General features: G+C 41.6%; 1 protein-coding gene across 2 annotated transcripts in view; it reads left to right on the top strand.

The window, feature by feature from the left end:
• The first annotated feature begins 549 nt into the window (after positions 1–549).
• The window catches only part of KIAA0319 (KIAA0319 ortholog), an 86,072-nt gene continuing 59,332 nt past the window's right edge, over positions 550–27,289 (top strand). The window contains exons 1-6 of one of the 2 annotated variants that reach the window (XM_064281415.1): positions 550–1,258; positions 7,892–8,652; positions 10,535–10,727; positions 24,557–24,654; positions 25,910–25,997; positions 27,114–27,206. In XM_064281415.1, coding sequence (XP_064137485.1) covers positions 1,201–1,258; positions 7,892–8,652; positions 10,535–10,727; positions 24,557–24,654; positions 25,910–25,997; positions 27,114–27,206 — 1,291 coding nt within the window. In that variant the 5' untranslated portion in view covers positions 550–1,200. Of the gene's footprint in view, positions 1,259–7,551; positions 8,653–10,534; positions 10,728–21,722; positions 21,822–24,556; positions 24,655–25,909; positions 25,998–27,113; positions 27,207–27,289 lie in introns of those variants that run through there. The other variant, XM_064281410.1, reaches the window with a different exon arrangement.

The following is a 27,289-nucleotide window of genomic DNA, read 5'->3' as shown; positions in this document are numbered from 1 at the left end:
TAGACAGATTTTGATCATGAGTCATTCTTGTACATACAAAAAAGGAAGATATACATGAAATAGGAATCCCCAGGTGACACAAATGGCTAAACACTCGATTACTAGCCAAAAGGTTGGGAGTTCGAGCCCTCCCAGAGATGCCTCAGGAAACAGATCTGGCGATTTGCTTCCGAAAGTTCACAGCCTTGAAAACCCTCTGGAGCAGCTCTACTCTGCACACCTGGGGTTACCATGAATTGGAATCAACTCAGCTGCAACGAGCAACAACGATATAAGTGAAATAAATTGGTTAAGGTATTCCTAAATTTCTTCACATCTTGGTCCATTTCTGCCAAAAAATTTGTCAATGTCGTTACTGATATCTGTGTTTTTCCACACCGTGTTGCCTCTGTGCCATCGTGAATGTCGGTGATGCAGCATATTTTAAAAGAATGCTTCATATTGTTTTTAAAGGGGACTTTCTTCCAAGCCTCTGACTCCAGCTCTGCGTGTTGGCTGTGCATGCCTAAGCGGTAGCATCTGTATCCTGCCTGGCACTTGGCCACCTCCCAGTGTAAGGCATATCCCAGTTTCAGAAATGTGAAAATATCTGTGTGTTAGAATTGATGAAATATAGTGGTTTGACTTATTCCGTCATTACCTCCTAGTTTTGGGGTTATAAGGAGAACAAGCATGAAGCCCCTTGCCTCTTTTTAGGAACTGTACTTGCTATTGGAGCAGAATTCTCTGGGTGGGTGGAACACCTGGGACGTTCTTGTTGTGTGCTGGCAGGTCAATTCTGACTCACAGCGACCCTATAGGACAGAGGACAACTAACTGCCTCATAGGGTTTCCTAACTGTAACCTTTAAGGTAGCAGATCTCCAGGTATTTTCTTCCATGGAGGTGCTAGTGGGTTCAAACCACCAACCTTTCAGTTAGCATCCGAGTGCTTAACCATTGCACCAACATGGCTCCTTTTTGCCTGGGATATGGCCCTGTAATGTGAACAGATAGGCTTCCCGTTGACTTGAATAAATGATGGAAATAATTATGTATGTTTCCACACATTTACCTTTTCTTTTCTTCCTTCCTGTCTCTTTTCTGATTTTCCTTTGAAGTTCTCTGAGGCCAAAGCTGGCGGCTAAGAAACATCAAAGGCAGTCTGCACCGAATGCCCCTCAAGGCTACCTCGGAAGCCTGTCCAGCTGTGTGAGGCAGAATGGCCCCCGCCAGAGGTGCGCTCGCCTCATTGCTGCTGCTGCTGGTGACACTTGCAGGTAAGAAACCGTTACTGCAGCGACACTGGAGTCAGACTTGAGCTCCCAGTCTTTGGCTTAAGTAACTCAGATCAGCCTGAAAGGATGAAGGTACTTTCTGTTTGCTTTCCAGTAGAATTATTTTACATATAAAAGACGTGAAAGGCAGACCTTGTGCGTGAGTGGTTTTTCGGAAACAAGAATTTAAATTATTTTTTATTTCCATTACTGTTTTGTGGGAAAACATCATCACATTTCATATATATTGAGAAAACTTTGTATTTAGAAGAATCACATGGTGGATTTTTCTGGAAGGCAAATGACCAGACTCTTTCTTATCATAAATCTTTATTTTCATATCTTGTTTGCTTATACTGGACACATCCATGGCATAAGATAATTGATGAAAATCAATTCTGGTGATCCATGCCATGGCTAGGCTGACTGAGCCTGTTTGAGCATACCAGGGGCTGAGAGTGGCTATATGGCCAGAGGAACTTTTTTAAGTCCAGCATTTGTCAAAGTGTGCCTGGGCTGTTGTTAACTGCCTTTGAGTCTGTCTCTGACTCATGCTGACCCCATGCACAATGGGATTGGACCATAGTAATCTATAGGGTTTTCATTGGCTGAATTTTCAGGAGTAGATATCACCAGGCCTTTCTTCCTGGTCTTAGCCTGGAAAAAGCTCCGCTGAAACCTGTTCCACATCATAGCAACACACCAGTCTCTGCTGACAGGTGGGTCGTGGCTGTATGTGACGTATATTGGCTAGAATTAAACCCAGGTCCCCTGCATAGAAGGGAAGAATTCTACCACTGAACTACCATTGCTCCCTTGTTAAAGCATAGTGAAGCCTTAATGAGGATCACTTGAGAGAGATCCTGTTAAAACGTGGTCTCCCAGGCTCCACTCCAGACCTACTGGATCAGAACCCTTAGGGGTGTAGCATGAGTCTGGGTTTTTAATAAGCATCTGGAGATGATTCTGAAGCCCCTAAATTTTGAGAAGCACTGTTTTTTAAATAATATTTTATTGAGTTTTTTTTGTGAATGTTTACATAGCAAGTTATGTTCCCATTTGACAATTTCCACACTAATTGTTCAGTGACATTAGTTACATTTATTACAATATGTCAGCATTCTCTTCATTTGTGTTCTGTTTGTTCCAGTTCGAGTATTCTAGTTTCCTGCTCCCTTATCTTCTCATCTTTGCTTTTGACCTTTTGGTCTCATACGGATGGTGTTTAAATAGGACACCGATCTCATGGGTGTCACTCTACTATTTATTTTGTGTGTCACTCTACTATTTCGCTAAAAGGTGATCTCAGGGGATAGGCTCAGTCCTAGGTTTAAAGAGTGTCTCAGGGTGTTCTCTGTTCTCTACTGTTCCAGTGTGTCTGGCTTTTTTAAAAATAACAATTTGAGTTCTGCTCCGTATTTTTTCCCCAATCTATCTGGTACCAACTATTGTGCCCTGATCAGAAGAGTTAGTAGTGGTAGCCGGGTACCATCTAGTTTTTCTGGTCTCAAGGTATATGAGATTGTGGCTCTTGTAGATGTGCTTTTCCTTTATGCTTTTGATTACATTCTTACTGTTTTGCCCCTGGTCAGTTGAGACCCCTAGTTGTGTCTTAGATGGCGGCTCACGAGCTTTTAAGATCCCAGATGCTACTCACTTCACTAGGATGCAGATTACGATTTTTGTAAATTATGTTATGCCAGTCGATTGAGTTGTCCCATGAGACTATGGTCCTAAGCCTTCAAACCCAGAAAACTAATGTTGGAAGGTGTTTGGTTATGTCTGAGGAGTATCCGTATTTGTGTCTTTGATGACATGTCCCTATAGATACTTCAGGAGCCCTGGTGGTGCAGTGGTCAAAGTGCTTGGCTGTCAACCAAAAGATCAGTGGCTCCAGCCTACCAGCTGCTCAGCAGGAGATAGATGTGGCAGCCTGCTCCTGCAAAGATTTACAGCCTTAGAAATCCTATGGGGCTCCACTCCGTCCCATAGGGTTGCCATGAGTAGGAATCAACTCGACAGCAATGGGTTTGGTTTGATATAGATACTTCTGTCTGTTCTCACCTATGTATGCATCCGTACCTACCCATATACCAAATTGCCTATACCCATCCATATGTGAGAAGCACTGTTTTAGATTATGTGAGGGCCACTTCAGAACGTGCTGCTATTGGAAGAGCCTCGTTTTACCCATATACCCTGTAGCTTAATGTGCTCTCTACTACTGGAGAATACATTGATGTTTGAGCTGCCATTTTATCTTCTTTCAAGGCAGTTTTTCTTGCCTTTTTGCCCTTTTCTTATGTGGTGTTCTCTATTAATTCAAAGTATCAGTTCCTGAGTTACTAAGCCACAATGATGTTATTTGCAGTTTGCTTTTCTTCCCTGTCTGTTCTCTTTACCTTTGGCAAAATGCTAACCGATGACTTCATTCGTCAACCGCCATTGAGTGCGTGCTATATTTATAGATTGGACTAGGAATTTACAGAGCACACAGTCATGGGCTGCATCTTCCCTGGTCTCTAGGAGTTTGGCCGTACTTCATGAGGGCTTCCAATAGATTCTGAAGTAATTACGGCAGCTTGGCACAAAGGAAGAATGTTGGGAGCCTGTCTTCTCCAACTTCTTCATTTAGCAGTAAGATCTCTGCTTAAGGTTTGTATATTGATACAACTGATTTCAAGTGCTTTTTTGCAGAATAAAAGATCCACCCCAGAGGTATTGAGGTCTCCACATCCAGCCAGACTGAAAACTGCTTTCAGTTTTTAATTGATGGCTCTTGCCATCAAAAGGTCTTCTTACCCACTTAATATAATTTGCTTGCTCCGGGGATTATAGTCTTTTCCTTTTACAACAGTTCCTATGTTTTAAAGGTTGGCCCTTGAGTTTTCTGGTGGCCAAAGTCAAAAGTAAAACCTGATCGTTTCTTTGAATCACTTTGTACAAAAGGAACTGACATAGCAGCTCCTCAAGGGAACTAAAATATGTCCTGCATTTAGGTTTAAAACAACTTTCTTTCTTGCCTCTTCATTTAAATGCTTCTCTGAGCCGGAATCGATTCGACGGCACTGGGTGTGGGTATGGGACGTAGTGATACCTCTGCAAGTAAAGGCAATTTTTTTTTTTTAGCCTAAACAATAAGAACATTTATTATTTCACGTAACAAAATGTCCAAACGTAGGGCAGCTCCAGGGTTAGTTCATTAGCAGCTCAACTCTAACAACCTAGGATCTATTTTTTAACTTTGCCATTCTCAGTATGTTTGTGTGGCGGGGGGGGGGGGGTGTGCGTGTGCTTTAGGTGAAAGTTTAGAGTAAATTAGCTTCTCATTAAACAGTGAATACACACATGTTTTGTGACATTGGTTGCCAACCCCGCAACATGTCAACGCTCTCCACTTCTGGACCTTGGGTTCTCCATTTCCACTCGTCTAGCTTTCCAGAGTCCCCTGCTGCCTTCTCGTCCTTGCCCCTGGGCTGTTGGTGCCCACTTAGTCTCATATACATGGTTGAGCTACGTGTATTATTGTTTGTTTTATGGGCCTGTCTAATCTGTGGCTGAAGGGTGAGCCTCAGGAGTGACTTCAGCACTGAGTTAAAAGGATGTCTGTGGGCTATATTCTCAGAGTTTCTCCAGTCTCTGTAAGACCAGTAAGTCTGATCTTTTTTTGTGAGTTTGAATTTTGTTCTACATTTTGCTCCAGCTCTGTCTGGGACCCTGTATTGTGATTCCTGTCAGAGCAGTTAGTGGTGGTAGCCAGGCACTATCTAGTTTTGCTGGACTCAGTTTGGTGGAGGCTGTGGTAGTTGTGTTCCATTAGTCCTTTGGACTAATCTTTCCCTTGTGTCTTTAGCTTTCTTCATTCTCCCTTGCTCCAGACAGGGTGGAACCATTGAACTTAGATGGCCGCTCACAAGTTTTTAAGGCCCCAGGCACTACTTACCCAAGCAGGATGTAGAACATTTTCCTTATAAATTGTGTTGTGCCAAGTGAGCTAGATGTCCCCCAAGACTACGGTCCTTACAGCCCTCAGCCCAGTAATTCAGTTCCTCAGGGAGTTTGGGTGTGTCTGTGAAGCTTCCATGACCTTGCCTGGTCAAGTTGTGCTGACTTCTCCAGTATTGTATACTGTCTTACCCTTCTCCAAAGTTACCACTTATCTATTGTCTAGTTACTGTTTTTCCTTCCTCACCCCTTCCTTCCCTTGTAACCATCAAAGGTTGTTTCTTTCTATGTGTAAACCCTTTTGTGAGTTTTTATAACGGAGGTCTTGTACAATAGTTATCCTTTTGTGATTGACTTATTTCACTCAGCATAATGCCTTCCAGACTCATCCATGTTGTGAGGTGTTTTGCAGATTCATCATTGTTCTTTATCATTGCATAGTATTCCATTGTGTGTATGTACATAATTTGTTTATTCACTTATCTCTCGATGGGCATTTAGGTTGTTTCCATCTTTTTTACTATTGTGAATAATGCTGCAATGAACATGGGTGTGCATCTTTCTATCCATGTGATGGCTCTTATTTCTCTAGAATATATTCCTAGAAGTGGGATTGCTGGATTGTGTGGTATTTCTATTTCTAGCTTTTTAAGGAAGCACCATATTGTTTTCCGTAGTGGTTGTACCATTTCAAATTCCCACCAGCAGTGCGTAAGAGTTCCAGTCTCCCTGCAACTTCTCCAACATTTGTTATTTTCTGATTCGTGCCACTAATGTTTGGGTGAGATGGTATCTCACTATAGTTTTGATTTGCATTTCTCTACTGGCTAGTGATCACAAGCATTTTCTTTTGTGTCTGTTAATAAAGGCAATATTTTTGTAAGTACAGTTGGAAATTAGAAATTACCTATCTCTCTGTTTCACACCGTTCATCATCTCTTGGGAACCCTGGTGGCACAGTGATTAAGAGCTTGGCTGCTAACCAAAAAAAGTCTGCAGTTTGAATTCACCAGCCACTCCTTGGAAACCATATGAAACAACTCTACTATGTCCTATGGGGTTGCTATGAGCTGGAATTGACTTGATGGCGACGGGTTTGGTTTTTGGGTTTTATCATATCTTGACCTTGAGAAGATGTACCATTTTGTTTTGTTCAGCTGGAGTTTATTACTATTTTCTCCATATCTGAGATTAAGCCTTTCTCTAGAAAGTATAAGGCTAAAACTATTTAGATGAGTTTTTTTCCCCCCCGCAAAATAGACATGCATTTGAAAAAATGTCATTTCAGTTGAATTAATTTGTTGCTAGCCTATTCACTGGGAAAGATGTGTGCCTGTTGCCTATTATATTGAATTATTATTCAACTGGAGCAATTAGTCTTTCCTATAGAATCAATATTTGTCACTAGGTGATTTTTAAAAATTTCCTCTATAACAAGGATGGTCTATGTACAGGTAAAAAGTAAGATGATTCCTATAGTTGATATAATCATTTTTACTTACCTGCAGTTCGAAGGAATCCTTGATAGTCTCCAGTGTGAAAAATATTATTAAAACAATTATCAGTGATGAGCCCTCACTAGGAAAACCATGTCTTGCCATTCTGAGTTCTGCAGCAGAAAGCTAATTCAGTGCTTCTCAAACTACATGTGGCAAAAGACCAGTTTGTTTTTATTTCCAATCTGTCAGAGACAGATTCTTTTGTGAAAAAAAAAAAAAAAAAAAGGAAAGAGAAATACAGGAAAAGTGATCTTGCCCTTGGATTTTGGGCAATGACAAGTTGCTATAGAAGCTTCTAAAAGCCCCAATTTCTGTCCTTACTTTGTTGTGGACTGGTATCAGATTCCATGGACCTGCAATACTGTGCCTCAGACCACATGTTGTGTAGAGCCACTCTAACACCTGCCGTCATCACGGAATGGAAACATTGGTAGTTCGTTATTTAAGAATCTGATTAAAACTAGTTAATTATGGACTTGTTCTGAGGACACGTTTTTCTCTTCGATATTTTTTTGTCCATTTGATCTATCACCAGAATGGTTGTGAGATTAAAAAAAATCAATAGCAAATGCACAACACCATTTCTCAATTAAACCTTTAAACTGAATTTTGGGTGAGGAACAAAACACTGTAAATAATATAAAAGCAATACACATGTGGAGAAGAATGCGTATGTTTAAATGGAATGAAATTGTTTGAAGAGAGAATAAATGGATGGGTGGGTGGATGGGTAGATAGAAGAGTAGAAGAATAAAAGAATAGATGGATGGATGAATGGATGGGTGGGTGGGTGGATGGATGGATGGGTGGATGGGTGGGTGGGTGGTTGGGTGGGTGGGTGGATGGGTGGGTGGTTGGGTGGGTAGATGGATGGGTAGATAGAAGAGTAGAAAAACAAAAGAATAGATGGGTGGTTGAATAATAAGTGGATGGATGGAAGGACGAGTAGAAAGATAAAAGGCTAAATGAGTGGGTGAGTGGATGGATGGATGGGTAGGTAGATGGATAGGTGGGTGGATGAATGGATGGACTGTAAGATGATGTAGTGCTCTTTCTGTAGGAAATACCAAGTGTTTATTTACTTTCCAGACTATCTGGGGATTGATAAGATTTCCATTTTCTGATTTGTTAAGGTAGGGTTGCTTCCCTGTAATATGCCTCTCTTCCTCATTGGAGACTCCCTTGTTTGCAGGTTGTGACTGTAAGCAGTGCAGTGAGGGAAGGATGTATTCCAATGCAATCATTTCACCTAACTTGGAGACCACTGGAATCATGCGGGTACCTCAAACCACCCGTGTCGTTGACTGCACAGCTGCTTGCTGTGACCTCTCCAGCTGTGACCTGGCCTGGTGGTTTGAGGGCCGTTGCTACTTGGTGAGCTGCCCACACAAAGAGAACTGTAAGCCTAAGAAGATGGGCCTCATCAGGTCCTATCTCACCTTTGTGGTCAGGCCTGCCCAGAGGCCTGCCCAGCTGCTGGACTATGGGGAGATGATGCTGAATAGAGGTCCTCCCTTGGGACTCTGGGGGGACCCACCTGAGGAGATCAGAAAGGACTTGCCCTTTCTAGGCAAAGATCATGGCCAGGAGGAGATGACTGACTACTCGGATGAATATAGGGAGCTGGAACAGGACCTTTTGCAGCCCGTCAGCAAGCCGGAGCCCAGGGGAAGTGCCGAGCACACCGACTGGGGCCTGCTGCCTGGCAGACAGGGAGCTCTCAACTCCTCTGGCGGAGAGAGCCCTGCAACATCAGTGGAGAAGCAGTGGGAGGACCCTGAGCTCCATAACCTGGTGAAGCTGAATGAGTTGGCAGGGACCCCTGTCCCAAAACCCTCTCCTGTGAGCAGGTTGTTGCTTCCCTTGGTGGCTACTCCATCTTCGGGAGAGGCATTAGAGAAAGAGGAGGCTTTTCAGCTCCAAGAACAAACCACCAACAGCTCTGGAAAGGAGGTGGGTTTGTTGGTATGTGCTTGGGGGGCTGGGAGGGGCCGAGGAGGGCAGAAGGCAGGAGACAGCTGTGTTAAGATGCAGGGTACTCATTTAGACTGTAAGAGGAACACAGATACGTTCCTCTTATGGTCACCTGTCTCAGGTGGCAGCAAGAAGGATGACTGAGACTTCCAGGAAACATCTTAGTCCTCTGCTGTGCTCTCATAACTAGGCTTAAAAAGAACAGAGTTCTTTTGCCTTCACGAGTCAACCACCTAAAGATGATTTGGCGCTTCTCCTGGAGATACCTCTGCCAGTATCTCAGGAGAATGAGGATTTTATAGAAGTCCCTGGAAACTTTGAAATCTACCATAAGTTTCTTCAAGATACACCAGGTACTGAGGTTGCTAGAAACTCACCAGTGACCTGACAAATCAGTGGGTTAAAAAAAAAACCAAATCCACTGCCGTCAAGTCAATTCCAACTCACAGCAACCCTATCGGTCAGAGTAGAAGTGCCCCATACAGTTTCCAAGGAGCGCCTGGTGGATTCAAACTGCCAACCTTTTGGTTAGCAGCTTTAGCTCTTAACCACTACGCCACCAGGGCTTCCAAATCAGTGGGTAGGAGGAGAGATATACTAAGGAGCAAAGGTAAACTTTATAGAATTTTCCATAAAAAACCCAGAAGAAAAAAGAATGGGAATCATGGGGATTTAGAGATACCAGCGGCAGGAAAGAGGTTCATGTGTTAGTAGTGGCAGAAGGTCAGGGACACAGAGGATGAGAACTGTATTGTGAGCAGAGTGTACCTGGAGAGACTAGAGGCTACTCATTTGGGGAATGGTCAGGACTTGAGGAGAACGTAATGAGCAAGCATGTTGATTGGGGAAGCCAAATGCAGTTGGAAATTAAGTGACAAAAGGACAGGTCACGGGAGGGTCCATTGTATGTATTTCAAGATACAAGAAGGCGAGTCAGAATGTAAAGGGACATGAACCACTTAAGAATTTGTTAAAGGTAAATAATTTTAAGATTTCAGTGATTTCAGTTAGAATAAGTGAAAGCTGAACTGAATTGACTGTACATGATAAGCTGAAAATAAAACCTTGCTAAAAAGTGATAGGCTTATCAGAGGGTTTTTTTTGTTGTTTTCTTACATTTTTCTGTACTTTTCAGAGTTTCTCTAATTTTTATTTGTAATTGGATTAAAATGCACAAAACTCAAAAAATGATCTGAAAATATTAAAGATTAACCATGTTCTTATTCATGAGTAAATATTAACTTAATTCACTAAATATTGACTTAATTCACTAAATATTACTTTACGTCACCATCCTTCATGTTGCTAAATCATTACTTTCTAGCATCTGTGGATAGGACTGTCAAATCAAGCTCTATTTAAAGAATTTTGCCTGATTAGTTCATTGAGGTTGGTTATGTTACAACATAGTTTTCAGAAAAAGGTAAGATTGTGGCTCCTACAGACAGAAAAATGAACATTTGTTGGCTTTCATTCTACTCATTCATCAATGAGGGAACTAGGTAAATGTGATGAGAAATACAAAAGAGAATCCAAAGAAGCCTGCTTACTGTTGAATTATCTGATTGTCTTCAATTATTGGTTTACTGATTTGTTCAGGGGCTACTATAATTAATTACCGTCTCTTTATCTTGAATATTCTTTTTTTTTTTTCTGTACTATTGGTGCAACTCAAAGTTGCCTTACATTTTTAATAGGCAGCAGAGAGAGCATTTGAAAGAGATGGTCTAGAGTTCCAGAGTTTTGAGACAGTAGACATGGTATTTCAAATGTTACTGAATCTATTTTATGAAAAAGGTTAGTGACATTAGGTTGTGACTCTGATTTTCATAACAACTTATCCTTGTAATTGATCTCATAGGTTCTAATGCCTTCCCATAATCCCCCTCCACCCAACCTGGAGTTCAGCCCAGCAACCATGGAGGAGAACCTGGTTCCCACAGTCACCTCATGGAACACAAATCCCAGCCTCACAACACCTCCCACTAGCACTGTGCCCTCGCAGCCCACCCCATCTGAGCAGCCTGAATCTCCTACCACTTCTCCATGGACAGGTAACTTTTAAAAAATGCAACTGGAAGAAGTGTACTGAAGACATGACGTAGAAGGTAGGAGTGACAATTTTTAAAGTGTACTCATTCCCTCCAGGCACATTTGTTGGGCACCTACCTTGTGCCAGAAACTGTGCTACACACTGAAATTAACAAGATGAATGAGCTTTGTCTCTTCCCTCGGCAACTCTATAGTCCAGGAAGGGAGACAGATGGTTTTGGTACAATGTGGTAAGTGCTGTGAGATGCTGCTACGGGAGCAGAGGAGGTGCATCTGAGCCTTCCTCGAGGGGCCAGGGCAGCCTTTCTAGAGGATAGAGTGAGCCAGCTAAAATGGGGTTGGCATGTTGTTCAAGTCGAAGGAGAAGCATGGCTAATAACATTAATGATAATTATATGTTTACTGAGCACTTACCAAGTGTCAGGCACCATGCTCAGCACTTCCCATCCATCATCTCATTCATTGCCTGGGCAGGGGAGAAGTACATGTGATATTTTGGGAGAACTGTAAGGAGTTCATTGTGGCTGGAACTGGTCACGTGAGTGGACAGGCAATGGAAAGATATGCTTCTGGAGTGGTAAACAGGGTAAGATTTTGAAGGATCCTGTGTCCTGTGCTAATGAATCTGTGCTTTATTGGAAGGGTATGAAGAATCCCCGAGTGACTTTAACCAGGGAAGCAAAATGATCAGATTCTTATTAAGAAGGTAGTATGGAGTTGAGTGAAAGCAAGAAGATTCATTAAAAGGCTGTACTGAATGGTTGCAGAGTGGAGAGAAGGAACCAGACTCAGGAAATATTAAGGGGGTAGAATCATTAGGATATGATAAGTGGATTGAATGTTGGGATAAGGAAAAATGAAGAACTCTTAAGATAGTAGCAGTTCAATGTACGGAAGTGACAATTAGTCAAGCAATTGGGGTGAAGATAAAGGATTGACAGCCATCGGTGTAGACATGAGGCGTATGTGAGATCATCCAAAAAGAGTGGGGGGTGAGCTTAGGAGAGACATGAGGGGTAGAACATCGGGGACACCATTGTATAAAGAGCTGGAAGAGCAGAAGAGCCAACAAAGCTGATTGGGTGGTAGTGCCAGACAGGAGATAAAGGGGAAAGTATGGACTAGGGGAAGAAAAGGGAGGAGAGAGTTCCAAGACGGAAGCCATTGTGGGGACCGTGGTCTTGGGGAACATCTAGCTCAATAGGCATGAGCTAGATGTTATAAAGAAAATGTTCTACATTCTGCTTTGGTAAGTAGTGTCTGGAGTCTTAAAAGTCTGGGAGCGGCCATGTAGGATCCTCCACTGGTCTCACTGCTTCAGGAGCAAGAAGAATGAAGAAAACTAAAGATACAATGGAAAGATTTGTCCAAAGGACTAATGGACCACATGTACCACAGTCTCCACCAGACTGAGTCCAGTACAACTAGATGGTGCCTGGATACCACCTCTGACTGCTCTGACAAGGATCTGGACAGAGCTGGAGAAAAATGAAGAACAAAATTCTAACTCAAAAAGAAAGACCAGACTTGCTGGCCTGATAGAGACTGGAGAAACCCTGAGAGTATGGCCCCCAGACACCCTTTCAGCTTAGTAATGAGGTCACTCCTGAGGTTCACCCTTCAGCCAAAGATTGAACAGGCCCATGGAACAAAACAAGACTAAAGGGGCACACCATCCCTGGGCAGGGACTGGAAGGCAGGAAGGAATAGGAAAGCTGGTAATAGGGAACCCAGGGTGAGAAGGGAGAGTGTTCACATGTCGTGCAGTTGTTAACCAATGTCCTAGAACAATGTGTGTACCATCTGATGAGAAACTAGTTTGTTCTATAAACCTTCATCTAAAGTACAATAAAAAAAATTATTAAAAAAAAAAAAGAGGGGGGCGGAGCCAAGATGGCGGACTAGGCAGACGTTACCTCGGATCCCTCTTACAACAAAGACACGGAAAAACAAGTGAATCGATCACATACATAACAATCTACGAACCCTGAACAACAAACACAGATTTAGAGACGGAGAACGAACTAATACGGGGAAGCAGCGATAGTTTCCAGAGCCTGGAGCCAGAGTACCAGTCAGGTACGGCACAAGCACAGAGACCTGCTCCACCCCCCTGAACTAACCCCGGGAGGGGGACCAGCCGGTTCCACGGGCGGCGTGGGACGCAGCCAGTAGGAGAAGTCCCCGGGAGGCAGTGACTGATCTTGGAGCAGAAAGAGCAGCATCCGAGCCGGAGAACCGTCCCGCAGGGATTTGGACTGCACGCAGGTACGCCATAAATACGGAGAGTTGCTCCACCCCCTGAACTAACCCCGGGAAGGGGACCAGCCGGGTCGCGCGGGCGGCGTGGGACGCAGCCGGTAGGAGAAGTCCCCGAGAGGCAGCGACTGGTATTGGAGTGGGGAGAACAGCGTTCCAGCCGGGACACTCGGTCGCGGCACAAGCACGGGGAGCTACTCCACCCATCTGAACTAACCCCGGGAGGGGGCCCACCTGGTTCACGGGGGCGGCACGGCCACACGGCTGGAGAGACGAGAAGTCCCCGGGAGGCAGCGACTGATTTTGGAGTTGAGAGTGCACCGTCCCAGTAGGGGAGCCTTGACGCTGGGCGTGGGGCTGGAAGCGGAGGATCTGACCGTGACTCCAGCGGGCCAGACCCCCTGGGGGCAATCTCCACACAGCCAGCACACATAGGCGACGCGCCCGCGGGAATCTCAGATATAACAGTCATTCCAAGCAAGACAAGCAACTCTGGCTATATTCTGAGGTGCTACTCTCCTATCTCTCTGTTCCCTCCCCCACCCTCCCCAGGCGGCTTCATTAACATCTGAATAGCCTGAGCCAGAGGGAGAACTCTGATAGGGATCTGACCGCAGTTTTTTTTTAGCGGATTTTCTGGAAAAACTAGTTTCCCAGTGATGGCTCGGAGACAACAATCCATATCAAACCACTTAAAGAAGCAGACCGTGACAGCTTCTCCAACCCCCCAAACAAAAGAATCAAAATCTTTCCCAAATGAAGATACAATTTTGGAATTATCAGATACAGAATATAAAAAACTAATTTACAGAATGCTTAATGATATCACAAATGAAATTAGGATATCTGCAGAAAAAGCCAAGGAACACACTGATAAAACTGTTGAAGAACTCAAAAAGATTATTCAAGAACATACTGGAAAAATTAATAAGTTGCAAGAATCCATAGAGAGACAACATGTAGAAATCCAAAAGATTAACAATAAAATAACAGAATTAGACAACACACTAGGAAGTCAGAGGAGCAGACTCGAGCAATTAGAATGCAGACTGGGACATCTGGAGGACCAGGGAATCAACACCAACATAGCTGAAAAAAAATCAGATAAAAGAATTAAAAAAAATGAAGAACCCCTAAGAATTATGTGGGACTCTATCAAGAAGGATAACCTGCGGGTGATTGGAGTCCCAGAACAGGGAGGGGGGACAGAAAACACAGAGAAAATAGTTGAAGAACTTCTGACAGAAAACTTCCCTGACATCATGAAAGACGAAAGGATATCTATCCAAGATGCTCATCGAACCCCATTTAAGATTGATACAAAAAGAAAAACACCAAGACATATTATCATCAAACTCACCAAAACCAAAGATAAACAGAAAATTTTAAAAGCAGCCAGGGAGAAAAGAAAGGTTTCCTTCAAGGGAGAATCAATAAGAATATGTTCTGACTACTCAGCAGAAACCATGCAGGCAAGAAGGGAATGGGACGACATGTACAGAACACTGAAGGAGAAAAACTGCCAACCAAGGATCATATATCCAGCAAAACTCTCTCTGAAATATGAAGGCGAAATTAAGATATTTACAGACAAACACAAGTTTAGAGAATTTGCAAAAACCAAACCAAAGCTACAAGAAATACTAAAGGATATTGTTTGGTCACAGAACCAATAATATCAGATATCAGCACAACACAAGGTCACAAAAGAGAACGTCCTGATATCAACTCAAATAGGGAAATCACAAAAACAAACAAATTAAGATTAATTAAAAAAAAAAAAATACACATAACAGGGAATCATGGAAGTCAATAGGTAAAAGATCACAATAATCAAAAAGAGGGACTAAATACAGGAGGCATTGAACTGCCATATGGAGAGTGATACAAGGCGATATAGGACAATACAAGTTAGGTTTTTACTTAGTAAAATAGGGGTATATAACCACAAAAAGGTATAACAACTCTATAACTCAAGATAAAAGCCAAGAAAAACGTAACGACTCAACTAACATAAAGTCAAACACTATGAAAATGAGGATCTCACAATTTACTAAGAAAAACGCCTCAGCACAAAAAAGTATGTGGAAAAATGAAATTGTCAACAACACACATAAAAAGGCATCAAAATGACAGCACTAAAAACTTATTTATCTATAATTACCCTGAATGTAAATGGACTAAATGCACCAATAAAGAGACAGAGAGTCACAGACTGGATAAAGAAACACGATCCATCTATATGCTGCCTACAAGAGACACACCTTAGACTTAGAGACACAAACAAACTAAAACTCAAAGGATGGAAAAAAGTATATCAAGCAAACAATAAGCAAAAAAGAAGAGGAGTAGCAATATTAATTTCTGACAAAATAGACTTTAGACTTAAATCCACCACAAAGGATAAAGAAGGACACTATATAATGATAAAAGGGACAATTGATCAGGAAGACATAACCATATTAAATATTTACGCACCCAATGACAGGGCTGCAAGATACATAAATCAAATTTTAACAGAACTGAAAAGCGAGATAGATACCTCCACAATTATAGTAGGAGACTTCAACACACCACTTTCGGAGAAGGACAGGACATCCAGTAAGAAGCTCAACAGAGACACGGAAGATCTAATTACAACAATCAACCAACTTGACCTCATTGACTTATACAGAACTCTCCACCCAACTGCTGCAAAATATACTTTTTTTTCCAGCGCACATGGAACATTCTCTAGAATAGACCACATATTAGGTCATAAAACAAACCTTTGCAGAGTCCAAAACATCGAAATATTACAAAGCATCTTCTCAGACCACAAGGCAATAAAACTAGAGATCAATAACAGAAAAACGAGGGAAAAGAAATCAAATACTTGGAAAATGAACAATACCCTCCTGAAAAAAGACTGGGTTATAGAAGACATCAAGGAGGGAATAAGGAAATTCATAGAAAGCAACGAGAATGAAAATACTTCCTATCAAAACCTCTGGGACACAGCAAAAGCAGTGCTCAGAGGCCAATTTATATCAATAAATGCACACATACAAAAAGAAGAAAGAGCCAAAATCAGAGAACTGTCCCTACAACTTGAACAAATAGAAAGTGAGCAACAAAAGAATCCATCAGGCACCAGAAGAAAACAAATAATAAAAATTAGAGCTGAACTAAATGAATTAGAGAACAGAAAAACAATCGAAAGAATTAACAAAGCCAAAAGCTGGTTCTTTGAAAAAATTAACAAAATTGATAAACCATTGGCTAGACTGACTAAAGAAATACAGGAAAGGAAACAAATAACCCGAATAAGAAATGAGAAGGACCACATCACAACAGAACCAAATGAAATTAAAAGAATCATTTCAGATTATTATGAAAAATTGTACTCTAACAAATTTGAAAACCTAGAAGAAATGGATGAATTCCTGGAAAAACACTACCTACCTAAACTAACACATTCAGAAGTAGAACAACTAAATAGACCCATAACAAAAAAAGAGATTGAAACGGTAATCAAAAAACTCCCAACAAAAAAAAGTCCTGGCCCGGACGGCTTCACTGCAGAGTTCTACCAAATTTTCAGAGAAGAGTTAACACCACTACTACTAAAGGTATTCCAAAGCATAGAAAATGACGGAATACTACCCAACTCATTCTATGAAGCCACCATCTCCCTGATACCAAAACCAGGTAAAGACATTACAAAAAAAGAAAATTATAGACCTATATCCCTCATAAACATTGATGCAAAAATCCTCAACAAAATTCTAGCCAATAGAATCCAACGACACATCAAAAAAATAATTCACCCTGATCAAGTGGGATTTATACCAGGTATGCAAGGCTGGTTTAATATCAGAAAAACCATTAATGTAATCCATCACATAAATAAATCAAAAGACAAAAACCACATGATCTTATCAATTGATGCAGAAAAGGCATTTGACAAAGTCCAACACCCATTCATGATAAAAACTCTCACCAAAATAGGAATTGAAGGAAAATTCCTCAACATAATAAAGGGCATCTATGCAAAGCCAACAGCCAATATCACTCTAAATGGAGAGAACCTGAAAGCATTTCCCTTGAGAACGGGAACCAGACAAGGATGCCCTTTATCACCGCTCTTATTCAACATCGTGTTGGAAGTCTTAGCCAGGGCAATCAGGCTAGACAAAGAAATAAAAGGTATCCGGATTGGCAAGGAAGAAGTAAAGTTATCACTATTTGCAGATGACATGATTATATACACAGAAAACCCTAAGGAATCCTCCAGAAAACTACTGAAACTAATAGAAGAGTTTGGCAGAGTCTCAGGTTATAAAATAAACATACAAAAATCACTTGGATTCCTCTACATCAACAAAAAGAACACCGAAGAGGAAATTACCAAATCAATACCATTCACAATAGCCCCCAAGAAGATAAGATACTTAGGAATAAATCTTACCAAGGATGTAAAAGACCTATACAAAGAAAACTACAAAGCTCTACTACAAGGAATTCAAAAGGACATACTTAAGTGGAAAAACATACCTTGCTCATGGATAGGAAGACTTAACATAGTAAAAATGTCTATTCTACCAAAAGCCATCTATACATTTAACGCACTTCCGATCCAAATTCCAATGTCATATTTTAAGGGGATAGAGAAACAAATCACCAATTTCATATGGAACGGAAAGAAGCCCCGGATAAGCAAAGCACTACTGAAAAAGAAGAAGAAAGTGGGAGGCCTCACCTTACCTGACTTCAGAACCTATTATACAGCCACAGTAGTCAAAACAGCCTGGTATTGGTACAACAACAGACACATAGACCAATGGAACAGAATTGAGAACCCAGACATAGATCCATCCACGTATGAGCAGCTGATATTTGACAAAGGACCAGTGTCAATTCACTGGGGAAAAGATAGCCTTTTTAACAAATGGTGCTGGCATAACTGGATATCCATTTGCACAAAAATGAAACAGGACCCATACCTCACACCATGCACAAAAACTAACTCCAAGTGGATCAAAGACCTAAACATAAAGACTAAAACGATAAAGATCATGGAAGAAAAAATAGAGACAACCCTAGGAGCCCTAATACAAGGTATAAACAGAATACAAAACATTACCAAAAATGATGAAGAGAAACCCGATAACTGGGAGCTCCTAAAAATCAAACACCTATGCTCATCTAAAGACTTCACCAAAAGAGTAAAAAGACCACCTACAGATTGGGAAAGAATTTTCAGCTATGACATCTCCGACCAGCGCCTGATCTCTAAAATCTACGTGATTCTGGCAAAACTCAACCACAAAAAGACAAACAACCCAATCAAGAAGTGGGCAAAGGATATGAACACACATTTCTCTAAAGAAGATATTCAGGCAGCCAACAGATACATGAGAAAATGCTCTCGATCATTAGCCATTAGAGAAATGCAAATTAAAACTACGATGAGATTCCATCTCACACCAGCAAGGCTGGCATTAATCCAAAAAACACAAAATAATAAATGTTGGAGAGGCTGCGGAGAGATTGGAACTCTCATACACTGCTGGTGGAAATGTAAAATGGTACAACCACTTTGGAAATCTATCTGGCGTTATCTTAAACAGTTAGAAATAGAACTACCATACAACCCAGAAATCCCACTCCTAGGAATATACCCTAGAGATACAAGAGCCTTCATACAAACAGATATATGCACACCCATGTTTATTGCAGCTCTGTTTACAATAGCAAAAAGTTGGAAGCAACCAAGGTGTCCATCAACGGATGAATGGGTAAATAAATTGTGGTATATTCACACAATGGAATACTACGCATCGATAAAGAACAGTGACGAATCTCTGAAACATTTCATAACATGGAGGAACCTGGAAGGCATTATGCTGAGCGAAATTAGTCAGAGGCAAAAGGACAAATATTGTATAAGACCACTATTATAAGATCTTGAGAAACAGTAAACCTGAGAAGAACACATACTTTTGTGGTTACGAGGGGGGGAGGGAGGGAGGGTGGGAGAGGGTTTTTTTATTGATTAATCAGTAGATAAGAACTGCTTTAGGTGAAGGGAAAGACAACACTCAATACATGGAAGGTCAGCTCAATTGGACTGGACCAAAAGCAAAGAAGTTTCCGGGATAAAATGAATGCTTCAAAGGTCAACAGAGCAAGCGCGGGGGTCTGGGGAGCATGGTTTGCAGGGACTTCTAAGTCAATTGGCAAAATAATTCTATTATGAAATCATTCTGCATCCCACTTTGAAATGTGGCGTCTGGGGTCTTAAATGCTAACAAGCAGCCATCTAAGATGCAGCAATTGGTCTCAACCCACCTGGAGCAAAGAAAAATGAAGAACACCAAGCCCACATGACAACTAAGAGCCCAAGAGACAGAAAGGGCCGCATGAACCAGAGACCTACATCATCCTGAGACCAGAAGAACTAGTTGGTGCCCGGCCACAATTGATGACTGCCCTGACAGGGAGCTCAGCAGAGGACCCCTGAGGGAGCAGGAGATCAGTGGGATGCAGACCCCAAATTCTCATAAGAAGACCAAACTTAATGGTCTGACTAAGACTGGAGGAATCCCGGCGGCCATGCTCCCCAGACCTTCTGTTGACACAGGACAGGAACCATCCCCGAAGACAACTCATCAGAAATGAAAGGGACTGGTCAGCGGGTGGGAGAGAGATGCTGATGAAGAGTGAGCTAATTATATCAGGTGGACACTTGAGATTGTGTTGGCAACTCTTGCCTGGAGGGGGGATGGGAGGATAGAGAGAGAGGGAAGCCGGCAAAATTGTCAAGAAAGGAGAGACTGAAAGGGCTGACTCAAGACGGGGAGAGTAAGTGGGAGTAGGGAGTGAGATGTATGTAAACTTATATGTGACAGACTGATTGGATTTGTAAACGTTCACTTGAAGCTTAATAAAAGTTATTATAAAAAAAAAAAAAAGAAGGAAGCCATGATCAAAGGCCATGTGTTCACGGTGAGGACTGGAAGCTCCCATTAGATTTAACAACAAGGAAGTTATTAGAGACTTTTGTAAGACTTTAGTGTCATATTATCGTGGTTTTCTGTGGGTAATGTGCTTTGGTGTCATTCGATCTTGAGTTTTAGTACAGAGAAGGATAATGGTGGAAAATAAATGGTGTAGTATATTGAAAAGGAAACTGGCCTGGGAATTAGGTCCATGGGTTCTTATAGTACCTACTGCATAGAGTTGTTATGGAGGTAAAATGAATAGATAATTCCACAGCCCTTAGAACATTGCCTAGCACAGTTTAATCTGGTATGTGTTTATTGAATTAAATATATTTAAATTAATTAAATACTGGCCAGTCTATTGATAAGTACTCATATAGCCTCAGGCAACTTACTTTGCCTTTTCTGGGGCTTAGTTTCTTCATTTGAAAAGTGATCGATTCGGACCAATGTCCCTTTCTAACTCTACATTTGCTAACTTCTAGGGCACAGTCAGTACTAGTGGTGGGAGAGACCAATGTCCCTTTCTAACTCCACAGTTGCCAACTTCCAGGGCACAGTCAGTACTAGTGATGGGAGAGACCAATGTCCCTTTCTAACTCCACAGTTGCCAACTTCCAGGGCACAGTCAGTACTAGTGATGGGAGAGACCAATGTCCCTTTCTAACTCCACAGTTGCCAACTTCCAGGGCACAGTCAGTACTAGTTATGGGACAGAGAAGCCAGAAAAGCCAGCAGAGCCTCTGCAGCTGGCCAAGGGCCTGAGTACTGACTGAGAGAAGAGGAGCCAAGTTAAATGAGCAAAAAGCCCCTCTAATACCTCCAAGCTGATGAAACCTCTGGAGAGCCCCCCCCCTTTTTTTTTCATTGTTCGCTATTCTCTTTGTGGCATGTTGACCTATCACAATAGTATTTTATAAGTGAAACTTATGTCCAGTCAAAAGAACCATGGTATGAACCTATCAATTTAATCCTAGTTATAGAGAAAGTGGAAATTCTGGTGGCGTAGTGGTTAAGTGCTATAGCTGCTAACCAAAGGGTTGTCAGTTCGAATCCACCAGGCACTCCTTGGAAGCTCTATGGGGCAGTTCTACTCTGTCCTATAGGGTCGCTATGAGTCAGAATCGACTCGTTGGCACTGGGTTTGGTTTTGGTATATAAAGTATGTAAAGGAGCATTGTTCTGAATGCTGCTGTATAGATAAGTGCTTTTGATGAGAGTAATGTTCCTGATGGTGTAGTTAAAAGTAGACTTTTTTTATGGAGGTTGACTGGATTTTCTCTTGGAAACATTCCAAGAGCAAGGCCATTAGCAGAAATTCATGAGGTTACTACTAGGACAACTGAGTGATATGTGAGTGATGATACAGAAACATTTATGGTGACAGTCAATCTTCTTATGATGAAAAATAGCACAGACCAGGGAATAAAGAAAAGCTGGTAGGAAGTGAAATAGAATCCACAGTACCTCACCTGTTTTGCACAACTCTTCTCACCCTGCTCAGTCAGTTTGAATCCTTATTTTCTTCACAGTGCCCACTCATATAGATGTTTTAAATTTACAAAGTCTACCTTGCAGCGTAATATAGGGCATAGTTTAGTTACTCATCAGAGGAAAAAGTATCTTAGATAAAAATCATTTGAAGAACCGTTACGAAAATATTACTCTATATTATCGATCTCTTGTAAGGAAGAATATAACATTTCATTATACTAAATAATGGAATATATACTATTTCTCATGAACTTTTAGTGGAAGAACTCCTGGTGTCTGCTGGAGATAACCTAGTAATAACGCTACCGACAAATGAAGTTGAACTGAAGGCTTTTGTTATACCAGCGCCATCTGCAGGTAAGAGTTTGACTTCCCTCTCTGACCGCTGAGGCTAGTATAGCTGGAGTGTTCTTCCGTACTAGGTCTTTACAGGTTATTTACCGCACTGGTTTATTTTCACAGCACTGTGTGGTATCACAGATGAGGTTTCTAGGGTGGAAGACATACCTTTGATGGTCGTAAACATCGAAGTTTATTGAAATTGTTTCAAAAGAAGTGAGAGTACGGGAAAGTAAATAGCATTTGTGTCCTTTCATTGAACCGGATGGAAAGCGGAGTGATAGAGCAAGGGAGATTTCCACATGCCAGATTTTGACCCGTGATAACCCATGAAGCTTGGGAAGATTCCACTGTGAGGAGAGAGAGGTGGCCTGTGCCCAAAGGTTTGCTTGGCAAATAATGCAGTGCTGCCAATATGGCTCTTAGGTCCTCAGAGTACCGCACACCAGCTGTTCAACTAATGTTGTTCACAATGCCCTTTCTCCTACTTGTCCAGTGAACATTTGACCTATACCTGTGACCTATAAAGTGCATTTTTTTAGTTTTATTTTTTTGTTATTGTCGAAAAATAACTGTTTATGCAACAAAGCATATTCCAATTCAGCCGTTTCTACATGAACAATTCAGTGACATTGATTACACTCTTAGAGTTGTGCACCTGTTCTCACCCTCCTTTTCTGGGTTGTTCCTCCCCCATTCACCTAAACTCACTGCCTCTTAAGGTTCCCATCTAATCTACTGAGTCGCTGATATCACTCTGATACCATAAAGATAAGTTCTTAAAAGGGCATAATGCTCACGGCAGACGTGTTTTACTGGTTAAGCTAAACTATTGTTTGGTTCTAAGAAGACTTCAGGGGATAGTTTCGGTTTAAATTTTAAAGATGCTCGCATTCTTTATTAAGGTATACTCAATCTTAAAGTGTTTGAATATTTTTCATTTGGGTTGGTTCCTTTGTTTTTGTTTTTTTTTCCTTACCATATGTGGATTGAAATTTTATAAACTGAAATGATAATACTTGGCATTTACATTTTAATCCTGTGAGTTGAGGTGTATGATTCCTTTTAAACTACCAGGCTATCAAGGTTGGGGATGGTTACATCTTAATATAAACCAAAAACAAACCAAACCTGTTGCTATTGAGTCAATTCCTACTCATATAAAAAAAAAAACCAGAGTAAAATTGCCCTATAGGGTTTCCAAGGAGCGGCTGGTGGAGTCGACTGCTGACCTTTTGGTTAGCAGCCGAGCTCTTAACCACTGTACCACCAGGGCTCATCTCAATATAGGAGTATTTAGTCTGTTTTGTGTCCTTAAACTCCAAGTGAATTGAAACCTGCTTGCCTTCTATTAAAGGAAAAAGAAGTACAGTGGATTATACTGTTAAAACATTTATGCCTAGCTCGATATAGCACCTGGAAGGAAAGTCATCAAATGCTAATAGTGAGGTTAGAGATGATTTATTTACTTGCTTTTTCACTTTCTATATTTTCTAAAAATTATATATAAAAAGCCAAAAAAGTTGCCGTCAAGTTGATTTCGACTTGTAGCAACCCTATAGGACGGGGTAGAACTGCCCCATGGGGTTTCCAAGGAGCGCCTGGTGGATTCGGACTGCCAGCCTTTTTGGTTAGCAGCCATAGCTCTTAACCACTATACCACCAAATCATCTAAAATATAGAAAGTAAGAATACATAAATAAATCAACTAAAAATATAGAAAGTAAAAAAATAAATCATCTGAAAAACAAATAAATAAATCATCTCTAATCTCACTGTTAGCATTTGATGACTTTCCTTCCAGGTGCTATATCTGACTATACATCTGTTTTAACATAGTATAATCCACTGTAGTTAGCCCTCGTGGCACAGTAGTTAAAGTGCTCAGCTGCTAACTGAAAGGTTGGCAGTTCGAACCCACCAACTGCTCCGTGGAAGATGTGGCAGTCTGCTTCATAAAGATTACAGCCTTACCCCGATGGACCAGAACTCTAATTCACGTAAAAAGACCAGACTTAATAGTCTGACTGAGACTGGAAGAGCCCCCAAAGCCATGGCCCCCAGACACTCTGTTAACCCAGAACTAAAACCATTCCCGAAGCCTACTCTTCAGAAAGAGATTAGACTGGACGTATAAAACATAAAATAATACTCGTGAAGAGTGTACTTCTTAGTTCCAGCAGATACAAGAGACCAAATGGGTGGCTTCTGTCTGGAGGCAAGATGAGAAGGCAGGAAGGGACAGATGCTGGTTGGAGGGACATGGGAAACCCAGGGTGGAAAGGGGGGCAGTATGCTGTCCATTATATATGAACTGCACCTAGCGTTATAAATTTTTGTGTAAGAAATTAACTTGAGGTGTAAACATTTACCTAAATCACAATGGTTAAAAAAAAAAAAAAAGATGACAATCTTGGGAAAAACCCTATGGGGCAGTTCTACTCTGTCCTGTAGGGTCGCCCTGAGTCAGAATTGACTCGATGACAATGGGTTTGGTTTTCTTTTTATATTTTCTAAATTTTCTGTAAGTGTTATGTTTTCCCAAAAAAAAAAAAACCAAATTTTATATTAAAAAGCTACAGAAACCTGTTTAGTCCTCTCTTGGATCCTAGTTGAAAATTGAGTTCAGTATATCTAAGATTAATCTATGCTTTATTAGTGGGTTTAAGACTGTCCTTTCCTTCCCCTCTCCCAGATTATATAGGTGACCTCTCAGAATTTACGACTACTCTTGTTTCTTTTTTTACCCTCAGAAACAATCTACAATTATGAATGGAGTTTGATAAGCCACCCTGTAGACTACCAGGGTGAAATGGAACAAATACACATGCAAACTCTTAACCTCTCTCAAGTAAGTAACCTGAGACTGGTTGTATTTTACAGCATACTATAGAATGCGGTTAACACCTCTTAGCTGCTGAACTTAGAGGTCTCTCGTAGAACTGTGAATAAGATCAAAAGAAAGATGCAGATGAACAAAGTTTCAACCACATAGGAAGACATTATTTAGTTATACTTAAATAAAGGGGCTTTGGGGTAGCTTTTCTTTATTGGAGTTACTTGCCATGTCAATTCTAGGAGGAGGCTCATTGGCCAGAGGTCTCTGTGGTGAAGTTAAAAGCCTGTCATCTAGCTTTTGCTGTCTTTGCAGTGTTGAGAGACATTCCTCTAGTTATCTCTGGTTCTCAACCAGACCCATTTATAGAGTTGCCAATAATTCCATTCTAGTTCATGAATTGCTTTGACTATCAAATATTGCCCCAAGATTTGGGCACCTCACAAGAAACATGTCTTCTTCCTGGCCCATAAGGCAAATACACTGACCTAGCTGCTAGATAGATAACTCTATGGGGAAGTTCTACTCTGTCCTATAGCATCGCTAGCTGCTAGATGTCTGGTTTCCTGCCATATGGGCATGTTGTCTTCATCTCCTGAGACTGCAGAGCTAATGATGCACCCCCTCATGTCACTGAGCTTTGTTTCTCCAAGTGTGCTACCCAGACAGCCTGCAGCCAACTCACCAGGGCTGCTTGTTAAAAATGCAAGTCCGCTGAGAGTGTCTGGGACCTGCATTTTTTTAACACACTTGCCAAGTAATTCCCCTATGCTCAAGCCTGAGAATTGCTGCCTAGGTGGGTCCAACTCACTTATGCCTCTGTAGGGCCTGCGAACACCTGCAACCACCATATGTTTATGCAAATAATGCATGCCTTCTATGTTTGTTTGCCAACCAAGCCCTCCCCAACAAGGTGTTTTCATAAGCACACTATGCTAACTTTTTTTTACAGCAACAAGTAAAAAAAAAAAATTGGCCTAATGGCACTTTTATCTTGTGGGGGAGCGCGCAGTTGGCAAACAAACGCAGAAGGCGCATGTTATTTGTGTAAAAATATGGTAAGCTTAAGGCACATCTCGGTGATCCTCAGTATTCCAGAGCACAGGCTTCAGATATGTGGCTGCCTCTGGACAGATCCAAATGAGACTTTCTCCTGCCCCTTTTCTGTGCTGACTTTAGGAGTGTGGCTTCTGGGATATGCTAGGCTCTAGACAATGGTCCCGTCATGTCTTTTCCATGTTTACCTGTGTAACTTTTCTCTATGTTGCAGTTGTCAGTAGGACTTTATGCCTTCAAAGTAGCTGTTTCTAGTGAAAATGCCTTTGGAGAAGGATATGTAAATGTCACTGTTAGGCCAGGTAAGCCTGTGTGAGAGAATGGCCTCCTGTTGTCCAGGGCCATCTCATTTTTTTGGCACCTGAGTGGCATGGTGATGTCTTATTTAGTTTTACAGTAAATAAATTATTATTTTAACAGTAGAAAAAATATGAAAGGATTTTTTTTCTACTTTCTGAATAGCTCTTACTGCTCAGTTACATGCTATTTAAGGTTACAAGGTTATTTTTCTCTGATCTTGAGTGGTGGCAAATTGTCTATATTATAGGTTCCTCTGTTTAACATTTACTTCATGTACCCTCCATTTCCCATGATTCCACCCTTAGCTGCAGGGACAGTGTATTCAACTGAGCAACTGAAGTGTAGGCCATAGACTTTCAAGCCCAGTGGTTGAGAGTTCAGCTGCTAACCAAAAGGTTGGCAGTTCAAATCCACCAGGCGCTCCTTGGAACCCCTGTGGGGCAGTTCTACTCTGTCCTGTAGGGTTACTATGATTCGGAATCACCTCGACAGCCATGGGTTTTGGTCTCTTTCAGGCCAACACTAGCCCATCAGCCAGTGTATTTGTGTGTATTAGAAACAGATGACCCTTTATCTGGGCGAGCACAGCCCTGGCACAGTGAGTGGGATATGGGTACCTTTCTGCCTCCGCTACCTCCACAGCTGGGCTGAGGGCACAACCTATACAACTGAGGTGGACCTGCTGTGCACCGACTTCACCTTCCAGCTTTTACCTTTAGGGGCTGACAGCTCTCTCTTTTGTACATTCACCTGATTATTATTATAACTAAAGCATGATGATGTGGGGGAGGGTTGCAGTGGGAGCTTCAAGATCCAGTTGATCACAGGAGCTGGAACTACTGCTCACATTCTGTGACTAACCGTTTGATTATGATGACATGTCTTTGCTGAGCCTGGGCTTAAGAACAGAAATGTAAACCTGCAGACAAGCTCCTAAGCTTTACAGGAAGACTCCAAATCTTTGAAGAGTGCTCTCCATGGTGGAGGCTCCTAGGTTAAGCACCTTTGTGACAAAATGTTTATAATCAATCTTTTAAAAAATCACATTATTTTATTTGGGCCACAATAGATGCATGCACAACTTGAGTTTAGTATGCTTCTTTTTTTCTCTCACACAGCCCAAAGAGTCAACCAGCCCCCTGTAGCGGTTGTTTCTCCCCAAATACAAGAACTCACTCTGCCTTTGACTTCAGCCTTCATCGATGGCAGCCGTGTGTATCCTGCGATAATTTGGGTTTTGGGTTTGTGTTGTTTTGCCCTAAATACTATTAGTGTTTAATGGGAGCTATGCGTT

This window comes from Loxodonta africana, chromosome 1 (assembly GCF_030014295.1).
Source record: "Loxodonta africana isolate mLoxAfr1 chromosome 1, mLoxAfr1.hap2, whole genome shotgun sequence".
Taxonomy (NCBI): Eukaryota; Metazoa; Chordata; class Mammalia; order Proboscidea; family Elephantidae; genus Loxodonta; species Loxodonta africana.
This window is presented reverse-complemented; position numbering and strand designations above follow the sequence as displayed.